The 17,424-nt window shown below is 41.4% G+C and overlaps 3 protein-coding genes across 4 annotated transcripts; 2 read left to right on the plus strand and 1 right to left on the minus strand.

Annotated features, from left to right (window-relative positions):
• The first annotated feature begins 3,000 nt into the window (after positions 1-3,000).
• Positions 3,001-7,823, plus strand: LOC147051036 (frizzled-1-like). 2 transcript variants are annotated; one of them, XM_085920197.1, is made up of 2 exons: positions 3,001-3,052; positions 7,130-7,823. In XM_085920197.1, exon 2 carries the CDS (start codon positions 7,131-7,133, stop codon positions 7,539-7,541), a length of 411 nt encoding a protein of 136 aa, XP_085776323.1. In that variant the 5' UTR covers positions 3,001-3,052; position 7,130; the 3' UTR covers positions 7,542-7,823. The 2 variants fall into 2 exon arrangements, with proteins under 2 accessions (XP_085776323.1, XP_085776322.1); XM_085920196.1 differs by lacking the exon at positions 3,001-3,052 and adding an exon at positions 5,456-5,576.
• Positions 7,824-8,839: 1,016 nt separating this feature from the next.
• Positions 8,840-12,140, plus strand: LOC147051037 (frizzled-7-A-like). The gene has a single exon (XM_085920193.1). It carries the CDS (start codon positions 9,161-9,163, stop codon positions 11,045-11,047), a length of 1,887 nt encoding a protein of 628 aa, XP_085776319.1. The 5' UTR covers positions 8,840-9,160; the 3' UTR covers positions 11,048-12,140.
• Positions 12,141-14,642: 2,502 nt separating this feature from the next.
• On the minus strand, positions 14,643-15,590 carry LOC147051038 (olfactory receptor 2F1-like). The gene has a single exon (XM_085920194.1). The coding sequence runs from the start codon at positions 15,588-15,590 to the stop codon at positions 14,643-14,645; it is 948 nt and encodes a 315-aa protein (XP_085776320.1).
• Positions 15,591-17,424: the final 1,834 nt, after the last annotated feature.

Here is a 17,424-nt window from a genome sequence, read left to right on the forward strand (position 1 = left end):
GTTTTGATTAATTAACAATACTGTAAATTTATAATAAGTGTTGACGTTCGCACTGGACTGTTTCAACATCATATGCACATCTCGTGGGCTAAAGAAGCCAACTAGAGGATGAAAAACAGCTCTCAGTATAATGAGGTGTCATTCCTGCAACTATAACCACTATAATAAACATACGGAAACAACAGACCAGAGCTACAATATTGGCTTAGCTTCTTAAGACAGCCAAATAAGAACAATTTGGACCACAGAAGTTAGCAGCAGCAGCCATGATTCATGAGTTATGCTCAGGCTCCCCCCTCTCTCTCTCTCTTTTTTTTTTTTTTTTTACAGCACACTGTTGAAGTCGAAGCCAAAACCCACAGGATACTTTTTTTGTACAAAATCCAATGTGTGTAACTAACACAATACAATATATGGCGTCCAGATGGAAATTGATTAAAAGCTCAAAAGTAGAACTCAATTTTCATGCCCAATGCAAGTGTGGTCAAACTGTGCGTATAGATGAAGTTTGCTACTTTCATATACATACACACACAGTTAGAAACGGGCATCTGCGCTGTTGTGGGAGTGAACACAGCTAACTTGCTTTCCAACCAACGCAAGTGGGCTCATTCACTTTAAAATGAAATCAGAAAATGTGCATGCTCCACATGCAAACATAAACTGACTCACAATAGTTTATACTAGAGATTGATGTTTATAAGTAACTTCAAGAAAATTGCAAATCACAAAGTTGGCTGGGCAGAGTCTTTTTACCTGCATCTCTATCAAAACTATCTTAGCCAGTGTAAAATTTGGCCAATTTCCGCCTCTAAATCATCAGGTGCGTCAGGGTGCGTATGAGAAAATACATTCCTTCCATTGTAACACCCAGCATGCCGGAGCCAAATTCCAAAACACGCTAAAGGAGCATTGCAACTGCAAGAAAATCAAGATTTGCCACTATTTCCGCCTGAATGCACATGCCTGTGATAATTGAACCCTGAGGGCTCAATTTTTGTGACCAGCACAAATCTGGCTAGTACTCAGAAAACAACTAATAATAATGCACAATCCATTTAAATTGTTTGATTATAAAACATTATCACGATATACTTTTATAAAGTAACAATCAATGTTGTATATGAGCACACACACACACACGGAATGATTTAAGCAGCCAGTGTGTCTTCAAAACCTTCCTAAAGTCAGAATGCTGCTGGAAAAAACGCAAGGTTTACGAGACGTGAGCACGCACGTGTGTGGGTGTGTGTGGTAGGGGTGTGCACGTGTTTGTGTGTATGTATCTGAGTGTACACGTGTGTGTGTGTATTTGCGTTCAGCGGGGAAAACCATGCTGACATGAAGCCAGGCCACAGAACAGCGGATCTAAGAGTGTGGTTTGATCACCCATAATAGCGTGAGGAGAGGGCAAAACAAAAACACACTCCAGATGTATGCTTTATACAGAATGGATTATGCCAGTATTATCTTGAACCGCAATCTCTTATTTTTGTCCAAGACTTTCATTGATATAAAAAAAAGAGTATTGCAAATAAACTAGACATCTGGTAACATGGTGGTGGCCTAGTGGTTTGCACATCCGTTCTCACAGTCATGAGGTTCTGGGTTTGAATCTCAGCAGCTTTGTGGGTTTGAAGACATGTTGGGCGATATGTCCAATGTGATTGGCTGGCAACTTGTAACTGAGATCCAAATTAAGGAAAAGTGCTTTAGAAAAGGGATGTGTTTAAAATTAAAAAAGCTGATGAATAATGATTGTGTATGCAATATACATAATAATTTAATTTAGCTTCATTGGATTAAAATTAATTTGAATCTAAATTCAAATTTATACTGCTGTATAAACACTTACATATGAAAGAATATATAAATTGGTGAAAAATATTTATGTTTTTATTCATCTTTCTTAGATTAGCATTATCTTAATACCCCCAAAATGGAAAATGAGCCTTTTCTTTTTTTGGGGGGGAGACGGTAAGACCAGGAGATAAAGATCCAATCTGGCTATGGAGGCTGAGCACGTGAACAGGCATGCAGTTTGACAATATTTGAAACACATGTCTTCGGCCTGAATTAAAAAATAAAACAAAAACATACATAGATGGACACAACTGTCCTACCTAGCAACAGATACTAGCATCGATGGTTGAGTGCAGGCAGCACGGGTTCTCAATCTTTATATATGGTTCTAAGTTGACACCAAAGTGACATTTTTTTACGTGTATTTTACTAAGACATCATTCATTTAGATTTACTGATTGATTGGCTCATTCACACCATGATGTAACACTGCTGTTTCGAAATGTGTTGAGTATTCTTGGAAAGAGGTGTGGCTTGAAAAAAAAAAAAAAAAGGGCCATAAAAAGAGAGCGACGGCCATCTGGCTACGGTCAACCTCCCACCGAGGGTGCTGATCACTGTAGTTTGTGTGTGTGTGTGAGTCCCTCACAGTGAAAGGTGACGGCCACAGCTGTGCGTGTGACCTCCAAACCGCAGGAGGCCTCCCCCCGACGCACCCCCGCCTAATCCTCTTCCTTCTCCACGCTCCCTTTTCTTCGGCCCTCCGTTCCTATTCTTCAACGTTCCCTTCCCCCCGCACTTCTTCATTTCAAAATCCTCCGTGATCAAATAAATAAAAATTGACAATAAATTTGAAACGATATTAAACTCAAGGATCTCTGAGGGGGACAACTATTGCAACATAACCTTCTTCATAACTTTGTGTCAATTAGCACATGACCTCCAAGACTGTGTGTGTGTGTGTGTGTGTGTGGGGGGGGGGGGGGGGGGGGGGGTAAATAAATAAAGAATGATCATGCTGCTATCTTTTGAGTGGAGTCATAATTGAGTCAAGGCCAGAATCAACAATTTTTTTCAAATTTAATTGCATTTTTTTGCGTATTTGTCATGTGAGTCAGCCCGGGAAAAGATGGAGTGAACTTCGAACAATGACTTGTCACTGAAATATTTCTATTTGGAACACACCGATGAGTAAAGATAACTGGGCTACAAATATCAATTGTTTTTTGCAACACTGCTCCTTATCAAGGTAAGTTGGCTTTCATATTCAATGTTTAGAAATTAAGTCAACCAATCGCTAGTAACATATTTATTTTTTCTTTGGTGTTATATGAAATCGGTGCAAACATGTTAAATGATCATTTATGGGCAAATAAAGTGAAAGTGTATAATTTGGCTCCTTTGAGATACTGTCGTCTCAAAAGCAATTTTACAGAATGCAGTAGTGTCTACAGACTCCAAACAATCCTAAAACTGTCTTAAATCTTAAACCAGCTGTCACGGCGCTGGGATTTGTCACCTTCCTCTACAACCGGTGCTTTGACTTCCTGATGAATTGGCCTCAAGTGGTGAAAATGGTCACCACCCACCCAAAACAAACGTCACATCAAAAAAAGGATGAAGAGAAGAAATGGAAAAAAAATCGCATCACGTGCAACTAACCGATTGTCTTGTCTACCATTTTGACTTATGTGCATGGTTTGTAAACCTCGCCTACTCCTCTTGTAACTCCAAAGTCAAAACACATGTGGAGCCAAAACAAGCCTTATGGGGAGGAAGTGCTAAACACTTGGTGTCTGACAACCTTGCTGTGGAAGCAACACTTAAGACGACCAACCCTGTTACACAAACACACACTTGTACACAAACACATTTGATGAGTGGCAAAAGTTTCAGATTCCTTACTTAGGACCTCTTCAGCTCACACTTAAATGTTGGTTGCATAGAGAGGAACGCTCAGCTATGGTACAACTAATATCCTGTTCAGCAAGTCCAAAATTAGGATTCTCCAAAAATCCTTTATCATTACTATCATTCCGCACATTGCTCCTCACGGGGATATTCAGATCTTACATGGAATGAGGGTTGGAATTCCTTGGAGGAATCAGCGGAGGTGGTTCCAGCATCTGATTACACCTTCTGAATGTTTAAATGCTCTGGTGTGGAGTCCAAAAAAAAAAAAAAAAAGCTGATAGAATTACGTGATGGGGTGGTTTCGCAGTGGACGCAGGAGAACACTCCCTCTTTTTTTCCCCCCATCTCGTTTTATTGCGATCGTGACCCAGTTTTTGATAAGCGCTGAGAAATAATGGATGGATGCCGATGATAGACAGATCAGAAAGAGAGAAGGGTACTAGTAGAGTATTAGTCATTCTTTTTAAGAGGCTAATGAGCCTCTCGTTGCGGAACGCACACTCTACTGGCCCAAATAAATACTTCTTTCAGTACTGTGCATGTGTTTGTAAGTGAGAGAGGAAGGGAGGGGGGAGGGAGGGAGGGTGGGGGGAGTAGTCCAGCACTGTGGGCTCTCTGTGTTGCACTGACAGACATTAACCAGCTGCCTGCATTCCTCACTCTCTTTCTCTCTCCTGGTTCCTTGCTTGATTTTCCTTAGCCTTGTTCAAGTGATTGCAGAATACTGTTTCACCCTTTTGCTATACCACTAGTACGTTAAGCTCGTTATGATCAATCAGGACTACAGAAAAAGCTGTAGTATACGCAAGTGTGGTTTTGGAAATATCAGAAATACTTTTTTGAGATATAGCAAAGTGGTTATTAAATAGCTATGAGAAAAAGGAACGCAATCGGCTTTGTTATACTCGCACTTTAACGTGATTTATCGTTTATTATGAGGTTAAGATCATATAGAGTTTTCACGTATGTTTCACATTTTCAATTGATCCAATTTAAAAAATTACAAGTAATACAATTTAAATAGAGCTCATCTAATTACCTAAATATATATATATATTTTTTACATAAATTTAGTATTTTTTTGTTTTTTCCTCATTTATGAATAACTAGGCCCTTTGGCTTGTTTTTTAAAAAAAATTAAAAGTGGCCCACCGATCTCAAATGTTATCCATCCCATCTTTTGAAAACCAAATGCTGCTTCTGATAAGACAAAATTTGACTTGATTAAGCTCTCATGATAAAAATAAAGTGCATGTGCGTTTGACTGTCGCTATTTCACCCACTTTACCACGTGGTTAAAACAACAGGTTGGCTGAGTCTACTGTTTGTATTAACCACAAACTTAACTGGGTTGCCCTTTGGTTCTGCAAATAAAATATATATTTGACCTCTAATCACATGACCCACAGACATACAGATTAAACTGTCACTTAAATCCTCTCAACCATGTTGGTCAGAAAAATGCAGCCAGCCCACATACCCGAAGATCTGTCTACAAATTGAATTAGCAAAAGTAGAAACCTTGTGTTTTCCCACTTCAAGGCCGTACATTCCACAGAATCGAGATACTGTAGCTGCTCAAATACTTGTGCCTGACTATTATTAAACCGTGCCACCAATGACCCAAACGAACTCTTCCTTCTTCTTTTGTTTATTTCACATTGGTCTCCAGTAAATATCCAGCCACAACAAGCTGCGGTCCAAAGGCCGGCGGGCTGTCTGGAAACCTGTTGGACCACCTCCATCTGCCCGACCACTGCACACACCGCCACAGAGCCACAGACATACACAAGCAAACAGCGGTCGTTACACAACTCCGAGTGTAGCCAGTTGACCTGACATGGCAACTACATGCTGAGGTTGGGAGACATATTTTATTTGGCCTACTTGGAAATACGTCTCGTGCGTGATGACACTTCATTGAGAATTTCCACGTTGACTGAACTAAGCGCTGCAGAACCGTCACTCAAACTCAAGACAATTTACTTTGACTGAAAATTTGGGTTGGATTCCGAACTGTACATGTCACACGGCTTCCATGATAGACGCGTTAAAGGATTTAAATACGATCCGAATTTGTGACTGCTCGCTTGTCTCCAGTATGAAGAGGTGGCCACCTGTCAGACATTTATTTTCTTTCTTTTTCTTGAAGAATGTCAGGAATGTTTTTACAGCCACGTTAGCCGGTTTCGAAAGTGCAGGTGGTTATGTTTTATGTTACGCCGTGACTATGAGCTAAACAACAGAATACCTTTCCACTACGTACCGACGTTGAACCTCGAAATCTGATCGGACTCACTCCAACTTTTTAAATTGAATAGCCTTCATTGTATGATTTGAAGACTGACCCAATTTAATAGATGGAAAGTTCTTCCAACACGAATTATAGCAACAGATAGATAAATGCTTTAGATAAAATGATATTTACTGGTTAGGAATGGTGACGTGTTGGTTTGTAATGGAAAGGGCTTTGTGGGCTTGCGCTGGAAAATCCGCCTTCATATCAATAGTGGAAAAACCACTAAGTGAACAGACAATGAGAGAAAAAAAATAATGATGGATGGATGAACGGATGGATAGATGGGAAGCAAGTCTGCCATTTAATACTTGCGTTTCATCCACTGCTTTATTGTACTGAGGCTCTCGGAAAGACTCTCAAGGGAAATCACAGTGTGCTAACATTCCTAATCAATAGCTTAAGTGGCCGGTGTCTTTAATTACTACATGGCTCTGTTTACAGACATTTGACCCAAGTAATGACAAGTGGTCTGCATGCTGAATTAATTTAACACACCCATCAATGTAGTTATTCAGCAAAGCAGACATATGGCGGATGTCTTGTGTCGGCAAATCATTAGACAATTTTATTGTTTCAAACCGTCGATATGGACCATGCACTTCCTAGCCAGATGTGTGGGAAACATTGACAAAATATGTACACAATACATATTCTAGTATATATATATATATATATATATATATATATATATATATATATATATATATATATATATATATATATATATATATATATATATATATATATATATATATATATATTTTGATCAGACGTTTTTCAATGCACAAATAAAATATTCATTTTTAGACACCATTGAGTAGTGGGAAGTGAAAAAATATATAAATATTTCTTTTTTTCTTCTTAAGTATAGAGCGAGAGTACTTTCGCCACCTGAAGCTAGAAAAAGTTTGGCTAAATTGTTGTTGTGAAAGACTGGCTGTTATTATCCCCACCCTCTTGGCGGAAAAGGAGAGTGGGCTGCTTGAGAAGTGAGGACATTTTTGTCGAAAGATCTGAAAACCTGCCACCACTGTGTCTGTACGTTACTTGGACCTACGGACTTTTGTTTCTGTTTTGACATTATTATTTTTTTCTTTTCTCCTCGTCAACAAGTATGGGTGCACCGTGGCTGATCGCAGGCTTCGTGCTTGTGCTGTGCAGGCTTTCCTTCTCATATGAAGTTTGCCAGCCCATCTCCATCCCGCTGTGCTCCGGTCTTGCCTACAACATGACCATCATGCCGAACCTCCTAGGCCACAGTGACCAAGCTGACGCGGCTGCGGACCTGCGCCGCTTCGACCCCTTGTTGCAGGCCCGGTGCTCGGAGGAGCTCAAGTTCTTCCTGTGCAGCGTGTACGTTCCCGTGTGCACCGTTTTGGACGAAGCCTTACCCCCGTGCCGGCCCCTGTGTGAGCAGGCACACCGAGGATGCGAAGCCAATATAACGGCGACGGGCTTTGAGTGGCCGGAGAAGATTCGCTGTGAGAAGTTCCCCGTGGGTGGATTGTGCGTGGGCCATGTTTAGCAGGCGGGACATCTTGCTTCATCATCATCATTAAAAAGGGAGGGAGGTGAATTGAAATTGAAGACAGCATTTTGATTTGCTTTGGTCTTTTTTTGGGGAGACATTTTTAGCTTCTGGTTATGTTAAGTTTCTATTATTGGCAATATTATTTTGAGAACACTATCTTTATCTCCAGTTACAATGATCACTTTGACATTGTTCTTTTTATTCACTTCACAGGTGTCAATGTGGACACACAGTGTCATTTATGTTAAAAATATCCACGTTTGAAAACCAACACAATTAAAGCTTCTTTTTTTTTTATTGCAAAATGTGGCAGTGTTGTCTATTGTCCTCAATCCAAATTGACCTTTTGGCCTATTTCTTTACAAGTTTGACTTGTTTGGAGGCTCGCTGACAGCGAGGAACTCCTCTGACTTTTTTTTGGGGGGCTAAGCGTCACTCCAACTAGATCTCCCACTCTTTACTCCCCCTGCCTCCCGACCTCCTCTCTTCGTCCTTTCCTGTCCCCTCCCCCAGACCAACCTTCCCCCACATCCTTTCATCCCAGTCAGGCAAGAAACCCAAATGCAGTGAGGCCAACAAGATCCGCCTACACCACCACCCTCACTTTGTGGCCAGTGTGTGTGCGAATCGATTGTGTTGTAAATTTGACCCAGTGTTAGTGTTTGTTCCCACATTGATTGTTGCTGGAGGTCTTGCAGCGGCCTGTTGGGATAATGGTTGCTTGCTTAAAACTTTAGACATTTGAAACACTTTACCACAGTTGCCTGGGGCCTAAATACATTAGGTAGATAGGTAAATTAGATAGGTAGGTAAATTAGATAGGTAGGTAAATTAGATCGGTAAATTAGATAGGTAAATTAGATAAATAAATTAGATAGATAGATAGATAGATAGATAGATAGATAGATAGATAGATAGATAGATAGATAGATAGATAGATAGATAGATAGATAGATAGATAGATAGATAGATAGATAGATAGATAGATAGATAGATAGATAGATAGATAGATAGATAGATAGATAGATAGATAGATAGATAATTAACTTTTCCATTATTGTCTGTCACTGTTGAGAAGTTGGCAGGAGTCGCAATTGTGAATATTTCAGTAAAATCTCTGGTGTAATTTAATTACTGAAGCATATTATTCTCCAACGGGGAGTAAACGGCCAATCAGCGACGAGTCCTGTAGGAAAACAAGTGCCGCGATTGGCTGAGACGCCGCAGTCGGTTTCCAGGCGCCCCACGGCCCGCTGTAGAGGGGGAGGGGGGGTCTTGTGAATGGAGGGGTGCCTTGAAACCGAGCGCAGTGACGAGAACCAGCGAGCCTGCGGACTTCCAACCGCCTGGAGAAGCCGACACTCGGACGAGTCGAGAAGAAAAGATGGCAATTTAGGACTGCTTTTCTCTCGTGTTTTTTTTCACCGAGTCCACGACTAAGCGTTGAATACACCTGGCGAGGTTTGATTCCCGTCGTTTTTCCATTTTCGCACAGCTCTGGATGCGTCCCCCCCCCCCCCCCCCCTCCTCACACCGGAGAAGTGAGAGTGGGCTGCTTGGAGTCACTTACAAAGACCATCAAGAAGTCATGACACGACTGAGGATCTATTTGGATGAAACTGTTTGAAATAAACCTGAATTCGATCGTGTCTGGAACCGCACGAGTTACTCGGATTACCAGCAAGAGCGCGAAGACGTTCAATGTAGATTTGAGTCGATTTTTTGGACCCTTTTTGAGTCGCCCTACTTGGATCAAAGTTTTTCCTTCCTTCCTTCCCTCCCCCTCCTCCTCCTCAACTATGGCGGCGGCCAGGTCCACCACTGGCTCCGCGCTTGTGCGGATCATGTGGCTGCTGTGCGCCTTGTCCTTCGCACCAGCGTGTGCTCAACACTACAACAGCGAGAGCGGAATATCCATCCCGGAGCATGGATTTTGCCAACCCATCTCCATACCGCTGTGCACCGACATCGCCTACAACCAGACCATCATGCCGAACCTCCTGGGCCACACTAACCAAGAAGACGCCGGGCTGGAGGTGCACCAGTTTTACCCGCTAGTGAAGGTCCAATGCTCAGCCGATTTAAAATTCTTCCTGTGCTCCATGTATGCTCCCGTGTGCACGGTTCTGGAGCAAGCCATCCCCCCTTGTCGCTCTCTGTGCGAGCGCGCACGTCAGGGTTGTGAAGCCCTCATGAACAAATTCGGTTTCCAGTGGCCCGAGAGACTTCGCTGCGAGGCGTTCCCGGTCCACGGTGCCGGCGAGATCTGCGTGGGTCAGAACACGTCGGAGCCCAGCAGCCCGGGCTCCTCGTCTTCTCCGTACGCACCCGAGCTGGTGACCCTCCCCCCCAGCTTGGGCCGACCCAAGCCTCCGTCGCACAACCAGTACCCGGAGTTCTCCTGCCCGCTGCAGCTGGACGTTCCGTCCTACTTGGGCTACAAATTCATGGGGGTCAAAGACTGCGGGGCACCCTGTGAGCCCACCAAGCCCACCGGGATCATGTACTTCCGGGAGGATGAGGTGAAATTTGGACGGCTCTGGGTGGGCATCTGGTCCATCTTGTGCTGCGTGAGCACTCTGTTCACGGTGCTCACCTATCTGGTGGACATGAGGCGCTTCCGCTACCCCGAGCGGCCCATCATCTTCCTGTCCGGCTGTTACTTCATGGTGGCCGTGGCCTACGCCGCGGGCTTCTTCCTGGAGGACAAAGTGGTGTGCGTGGATAAATTCAAAGAGGACGGCTACAGGACGGTGGCCCAGGGGACCAAGAAGGAGGGTTGCACCATCCTCTTCATGGTCTTGTACTTTTTTGGCATGGCCAGCTCCATCTGGTGGGTCATCCTGTCACTCACGTGGTTCCTGTCGGCCGGCATGAAATGGGGTCACGAGGCCATCGAAGCCAACTCTCAATACTTTCATCTGGCCGCGTGGGCCGTGCCCGCCATCAAGACCATCACCATCCTCGCCATGGGCCAGGTGGACGGCGACGTGCTGACCGGCGTGTGTTTCGTGGGCATCTTCAACGTGGACGCCCTGCGGGGCTTCGTCCTGGCCCCGCTTTTCGTCTACCTGTTCATCGGCACCTCCTTCCTGCTGGCCGGCTTTGTGTCGCTCTTCCGGATCCGTACCATCATGAAGCACGACGGCACCAAGACGGAGAAGCTGGAGAAGCTGATGGTGCGCATCGGCGTGTTCAGCGTGCTCTACACGGTCCCGGCCACCATCGTCATCGCCTGCTACTTCTACGAGCAGGCCTTCCGGGAGCACTGGGAGCGCACCTGGCACATGCAGACGTGCAAGCGCTTCGCCGTGCCCTGCCCCGTGCACAACTTTGCCCCCATGACGCCCGACTTCACCGTGTTCATGATCAAGTACCTGATGACCATGATCGTCGGGATCACTTCGGGCTTCTGGGTCTGGTCCGGCAAGACCTTGCAGTCGTGGAGGAGGTTCTACAAGCGCCTTAGCAACGGTACCCACGGGGAGACCACGGTGTGAAGTGTAGCAAGGTACAAAAATAGAGGAATGAGGTCTGATAGCTTTCAATTTTATACCATTTTGGTCATATTTTTCTATTTGTGACAAGTTCGCAAGGCCCTCAGACAGAACTTTTCTCTTCTCTATATATTCGATATTAAATGGAAGAATCTGCAGTTTTCTTTTAAACAATCCCGGAACTCTTTCAATGTTTTTTTTTTTTGTTGTACTTTTGGATTTTAAACACATAAGCTCGCTGTCATTAATACCGGACTTGAAGTTATCCCTAGTTACTCACGATACATCCTTATTGTTTTTTCTTTTTTTGCTTCCATGTTGAATGTATGTCGCCTGTCCGCTCTCATGGTGGCCAAACATGATCAAATGAGAAAAAAAAAAAGTGCCAAGTGCAGCCAAATGGTCCAAGGATTCTGAATGCATTCTGTAGGCTTCCCTGCATTGGACATTTTAAGTTACTCTGCTTGTAGAAAGAAATGCTTTAAGTTGTGTGTTAGATTGAAAAAGGAATTTAGCAGCAGCTGCTCACGTTGCTGCCAAATGGCTCCGCACAACTCTCAGTGAAAACGTTTGCCTTTTTTTTTTTTTTTTCCTTTGTCTCTCGCATTGAATGTTCACTCCGAAAGGTGAATGAAGTTACTCGTTTGTGTTAGTTTGCACAAGGTTTTGAAAAGTGTTCAACGGAAAAGTGACTGTTACACTTCAAAAGGCTTGTTCGGCGTCATCTCGGTGACTCCTTGATTTCTTTTGACCCTTGACCTCTTTATCTGTTACTCAACTGGGTCAGTTTGAGACCTCCTCACCACTCTCGAGCTCTTTCTACATTATAAACCTCTTAACTAGTTGATGTTTTTGTGTCCCGTTTCATTATGAACTCATCGGTACCATGAAATGGGCGGATTTCCCTTTTAAGATGTTTGGAGACCACACACACACAAACATGGGCCTCAGCTTCGTCTGTGTGTGTGGTCCCGACATTGGTGGACCCCCTGATCAGAAAGACTGTAATAGGTTTCTTCTGTGGGAGTGGAAATGGTGCTTGAGAAATTTTGAATGTTTATACTTGCTTAGATAAAAACCATCGTTCACACTTTAAGCCTGCCATTCTTTATTTTTGTTACATTTAGATGTGTTGAAATGGATTTGTGTGGGGAGGGAGGATTTTTTTTTTTTTTTTTCTTTAAAAAATTGTTCCACACCAGACTGAACTTTTCCATAAAGAACGCCATGTGTTTTATGTTCCATGAGTGTGTGCCACACGGAAGCCATGTTTCTGTTCATGCGTGCCTGATTCTAAATGACCGAAAAGCACAGACGAGCTTAAAAGAAAAAAAAAAAAGCTCACCGGGGGTGAGGTTGACTAGTCGTCGACTAGTATGCGCGTACTTCTATTTGCATGACCTCGAAATGTTTACCAGCTCATAATGTTTTACTAATGGACAAGAACCAAGTGTCTTATAAATCAAAGCGTGTTTTACAGGCGAGTACTGCTCAAACATGTAATCAGAGTAGTTTTAAAAAATATAATAATATTGTATATTTGGGACAGCAGACATTCAGGTATGCATTGAAAATAATTCAATCCCGACTACCAGCCTTTTGGACCACAACTTCAAACAAGTCAGTGGAGGAACAATCTGGTCGGTGCAGCATCATTTTTTTTTTTGGGGGGGGGGTCATGTTGCACATTTTTCTACATGTAAATAACGCAAAGATAGAGTTTAACATGGAAGTTGAATGATTCACAACTATATTGCCAACACACTAGAATGCATACAAGTAGAACACAATGTACATTCTCATTTTGATAGCAACATCTTAGTTCATGTTCAAGAAATCCCCATGTGAATGTGTAAGGACGCAATGTTGTTTTTTGTATCATTTCAGATTTATGCATGTATGTGTGTGTGTGCGTGCGTGTGTGTGTGTGACATTGGAACGTTATGCAAATTAGTCATTGCACACGCCCAACTTCGTATATTGTATTTATGGGAGTGCTCATCTCTTTTTTTTAATTTTTTTTTTTCCTCACTTTTTTTTTTTTTTACTTGTTCTCAAAGTCTGTTGTGTCTGTACAGTCTGAATAAAAGTGATAAGGTTTGTAATTTGTGGTGTGGTCTTCTGTACAGGAATTTGACACATGACTCACACTTCACCTGCTCCATATCAGGTTGCGCTGAAGATGTTTTGTCAATATGCGGAGACGTTTCTTTACAGCAGACATTTTGGACTCTCCTGGCATCTCAGGCAAAACAGTCCTGTCTGAGACACATGACCTATGAGACAGTGACACAGAGGCTACATTGTCAACCAGCTTAACAAAAAAATGTCGCCAGACTGTGAACAATGCATATCTTTAAAGTGTCATGTTACTGCTGCTCCAACTGACAAATACACTGTGTAAAAGTCAACACACCCCTCTCTGAATGGCAGCTTTTTTTTAGTAATATAAAAAAGACATGAAGGGGCGGCATTAAATTTATACGAAAAGAAAACATAGCGTACATTCAGTTGTTTTTACTGGTGAGATTTTACAAAATGATGTAATCATGACTGACAAATTCATTCATCCATTCATGATCATGTCAACAAAAGTGCATTTGTGAAACAGGCGTTGCAGGAAATTTGCCCTCAGGGGTGGAAATAAACATTGTTAAGTAGGTCCATTAAAAACAGAATTTGCATTTTTTTATTAGTATAATATTATATTATAGCAATACAGTATAAGGTAAAATATGTTTAAAAACTCAGATGTAATCCCCCCCAACTCTGCACGTCTTTCACGTGCCGACTCACGTCGCTTACCCCATTTTTTGAAAAGCGTCCATGCACGGATATGAAGAACGGGAGGATGGCGCCCTCAAGTGGACAAACACCATAACTCAATGGGAAGTCTCTTATCGGAGGATCCTCCCATTATATTTGCTACAGGACAGACCTCAGGAATAAGGCCCTTAGACTTATGAAAAATTGATGTTGGTATTAATCTTATTTGTTTGATTGACATTATATAATTTCTAATTGTATTTTATTATATTTTATTAAACTTTATTTAGTTGTATTTTGTTTCTATTGTCATTCATCAAACTTATTTTGATAAAGTTGAGGAAAGTACAGACATTTGTTTTCAAATGTAGGCAGTAAAAATAAAAGGTCCTCAGAAAAATAGATACTTAAATTAAATTCAGATGTCTGAAAAATCAACCCAAGAAATGAAACGTTTCAAATTAGGTACTTGAGCAACAGCACTAAAAAAAAAAAAAAAGTAAACTCCAAATTTCCAAAGCAACAAATTTGAATAAAATATTAAGTTGGCCAGTTCAACAAAATATCTAAAGTTTTACCAATGTGAAAATTGACTTTCCTGCATTTTAAACAAAGAAATAAATTGTCCCAATTTAAAATTATAAATAAAAATAACTCAATAAAAAGTTTTAGAACAAACAACTTGCTTGGACATTAACATTATTGCCATAAATGTCGACAGTTTACATTTTAAAGTTGTTCCAACTTAGGTGACTGTGTTACCAAAAAAAAAAAAAACCCTCACAAGTTGTAGTTTTTTTTCAATGTAGAATTCATTTTCAAAAGAGCTGTTTTAATGAGATTCTTGCAAGAAAAAGACCTTTTTGCTCCACAGAAATTTTTTACACGCCTGTCTTATCTTGGGAAGGTTCAAACCGTACATGAAGGGTGTTATCATTGGCTGGCAAATAAGCAAATACACAGAAAAAAATATCCGCACACTGTCAGGTAAATCAACCGCAGTGATCCTGGCCTCCAGAAAAATGAAGGTGCAGCCGACAAACAAGTTTGACACGGAAACAATCTGAGGTGTGCAGGTAGTGATGGCTTTCTTCCTATTCTCTCTAGATGCATCCAAACAAACCATCAGGATCTTTACATATGACACCACAATGAGCCCGACAGGGAAAACACTGGTCAGGAAGCCAAAAACGTCTACTACGCTGTTGACTTTTGATATTGTACATATGAGTTTAGATACTAATTCATAATTACAAAACAAGTGATCAATAACATTGTTGCACAATTTCAAATCGACTAAAAATAGATAGGATAGCAAGGAAGTGCCGTAGGAATACACCCAGATAAGCGTTACGATGATGGCCACCGTCCCCGTGCTCATGATGCCGTTATAGTGTAAAGGCCTGCAAATGGAAACGTATCGATCGTAAGCCATGGCTGCCAAACTGCAAAACTCAACAGAAGCAGAAGAGTAGAAAGAAAACATCTGTACAAAGCACCAGGAAACGGGCACCTCGTGCTCATCTGAGAACATCTGTGAAAGCATGAGAGGATACAGAGACGTGCTTCCATTGATCTCATTCACCAATAAATTACAAAGTAACACGTACATTGGCTCGTGCAGATTCCTGTCCACAAAGATGACCGCGATGACTAAAGTGTTGGCCACCCATATCGAACTGTACCACAGCAACAATATAAAGAAATACAAATACTTCAAGTCTCCCATGTTACTGTAAGCTCCCAGCACGAAGGAAACAATCTCACTTGAGTTCTCCATTTCTTAAAATAGTCGCTCGGATGTTATTTATAGTTCAAGCGTACAAATCAAGAAGCATTCAGCGCTAAAGATTATTGCCAGCTGGCCCTCGATGAAATCCCAAAACAAGGAATGAAAAATACAGATGTTTTCATATAATTTGTCACAGCCGCTTGGAGTCATTGCGTTGTTTTGTCCCTTCTCGCCACAGATGTGTCGATGATTGCTATGAAAGCAAGAACATCAGTCACATCGTTATTGGAAATGACGAATGTGGCTCCCGCATCCCTCCCCTTGACCAGCCTGATCACGGCCACACATGAACTTTTATATGTGAGGTAAAGTAGGATGGGCCTAAACTCTGTTTCGCCTATTGCAAAAAAAATAAATAAAAATACATATTACTAAATGGGAAGTCAAGTCAAAAAATTACTTCACAATAATTTGTTATATACAGCCCCACGTTTCTGAATACAGTACTCGGGTTAATATTGTTTTTATTGAAAATGAATTAAGCAGCAAAATCCACTTGTTTTGACCTATCTCAAGTAGGGGGACTGAAAATGACATCACAGTGCCTACGGGCAGCTTGCGAGTCATGTGACCAATCCAAAACAACAAGAAATAACTAACTATATATCAATTTGGTCAGTGATGCAATTTATTATTTGATTAATAAATAGGAATCCTTTATATGTAAATACATGCAAACAGATACATTGAGGGAAGAAAAATACTGCTATTGATTTATTAGTATATGATTGAAGTGGGCATAGGTAGAAACGTGTACATGAATTTTGGTGGCAATTGGTTGTAGTTTTGAGCTTTTTCACTCGAGTGAACCTCTATGGCAGTTTGATCATCAACTGATGGCCCGTGGGCCAAATCCGGACCACTGAACAGTCCAATCCGGCCTGTGACTGGATTCAAATAATAATTTTATGCTAAAATTTGATTCTTATTTCACTTTTATTTGAGAGTTTGACCCCCCTCAAAATGTTGTCCCTCTGACAAATATAGTTTGTGATCCCTGCACTATGGGGAGGAAAGACTTCCTAATTCTGTGGCTCAACCACAATTGGGTAAAAAAAAAACAGCCCAAATGATTAAAATTGATTAAAATGATTTTAGTTTTGTTATTTCATTGGAATAATTGATCATTATTAATTAGCCCTAAGGGCTACTATGCTCAAGAGTTGGTAGGATCAAGCAGCTTGTTATATTCTAAGGAAATTAAGCCAATATAAAATATGTTTTCTCTAACTGCTGCTCTGCCAAAAACATAAATACAAAAGCAATTCAGGTAAAAAAACAAGTGATTCTTATGCTGCAATTTAAAATGTCTCAAAGAACTACAGTTGCCATAAAAATAAAGTATTATAAAGTAAGTAAATAACACAAAGTAAATAAAGCAAAGTAAGACAAATTATTATATACTTATACAAATAACAGCCAATTTAAGGCACCTGTTTGTTTGGTATTGTGTTTATTTGTCAGGCTTTAATGAGTGTTATTTTTGTCTAAATGATACAGAGCAAAACAAGACCAGAACCGACAAACATGTTTTCCCCAGTATTGATTAGACAGACTATTAGCTGATGTAATTCCCATTTGTTATGATGCTATGACATACATAATAGCAACAAACACTGTGTAAATATGATGATTAAACCTCAGGGTCATGCGTCCACTATCCCCAGGACACCAATCTACTGCCAGTCCATGGCACTGGGACTAAACATTCCCTAGTGGAGTCAAGACACAAACATGTGTCCACTGTCACCGTGACAATAGAAGAGATCAGAAAAACAGGACAATGGCGCTCCCCCTCTGAAAGTATTGTTTTTACATCAGA

This window comes from Syngnathus leptorhynchus, chromosome 9, assembly GCF_054491065.1.
Source record: "Syngnathus leptorhynchus isolate UIUO chromosome 9, UIUO_Slep, whole genome shotgun sequence".
Lineage (NCBI taxonomy): Eukaryota > Metazoa > Chordata > Actinopteri > Syngnathiformes > Syngnathidae > Syngnathus > Syngnathus leptorhynchus.

Bases quoted from the DNA above. Each gene is read 5' to 3' on its own strand.
- LOC147051037 (XM_085920193.1), top strand. From the start codon at position 9,161: ATGAAACTGTTTGAAATAAACCTGAATTCGATCGTGTCTGGAACCGCA.
- LOC147051038 (XM_085920194.1), bottom strand. From the start codon at position 15,590: ATGGAGAACTCAAGTGAGATTGTTTCCTTCGTGCTGGGAGCTTACAGT.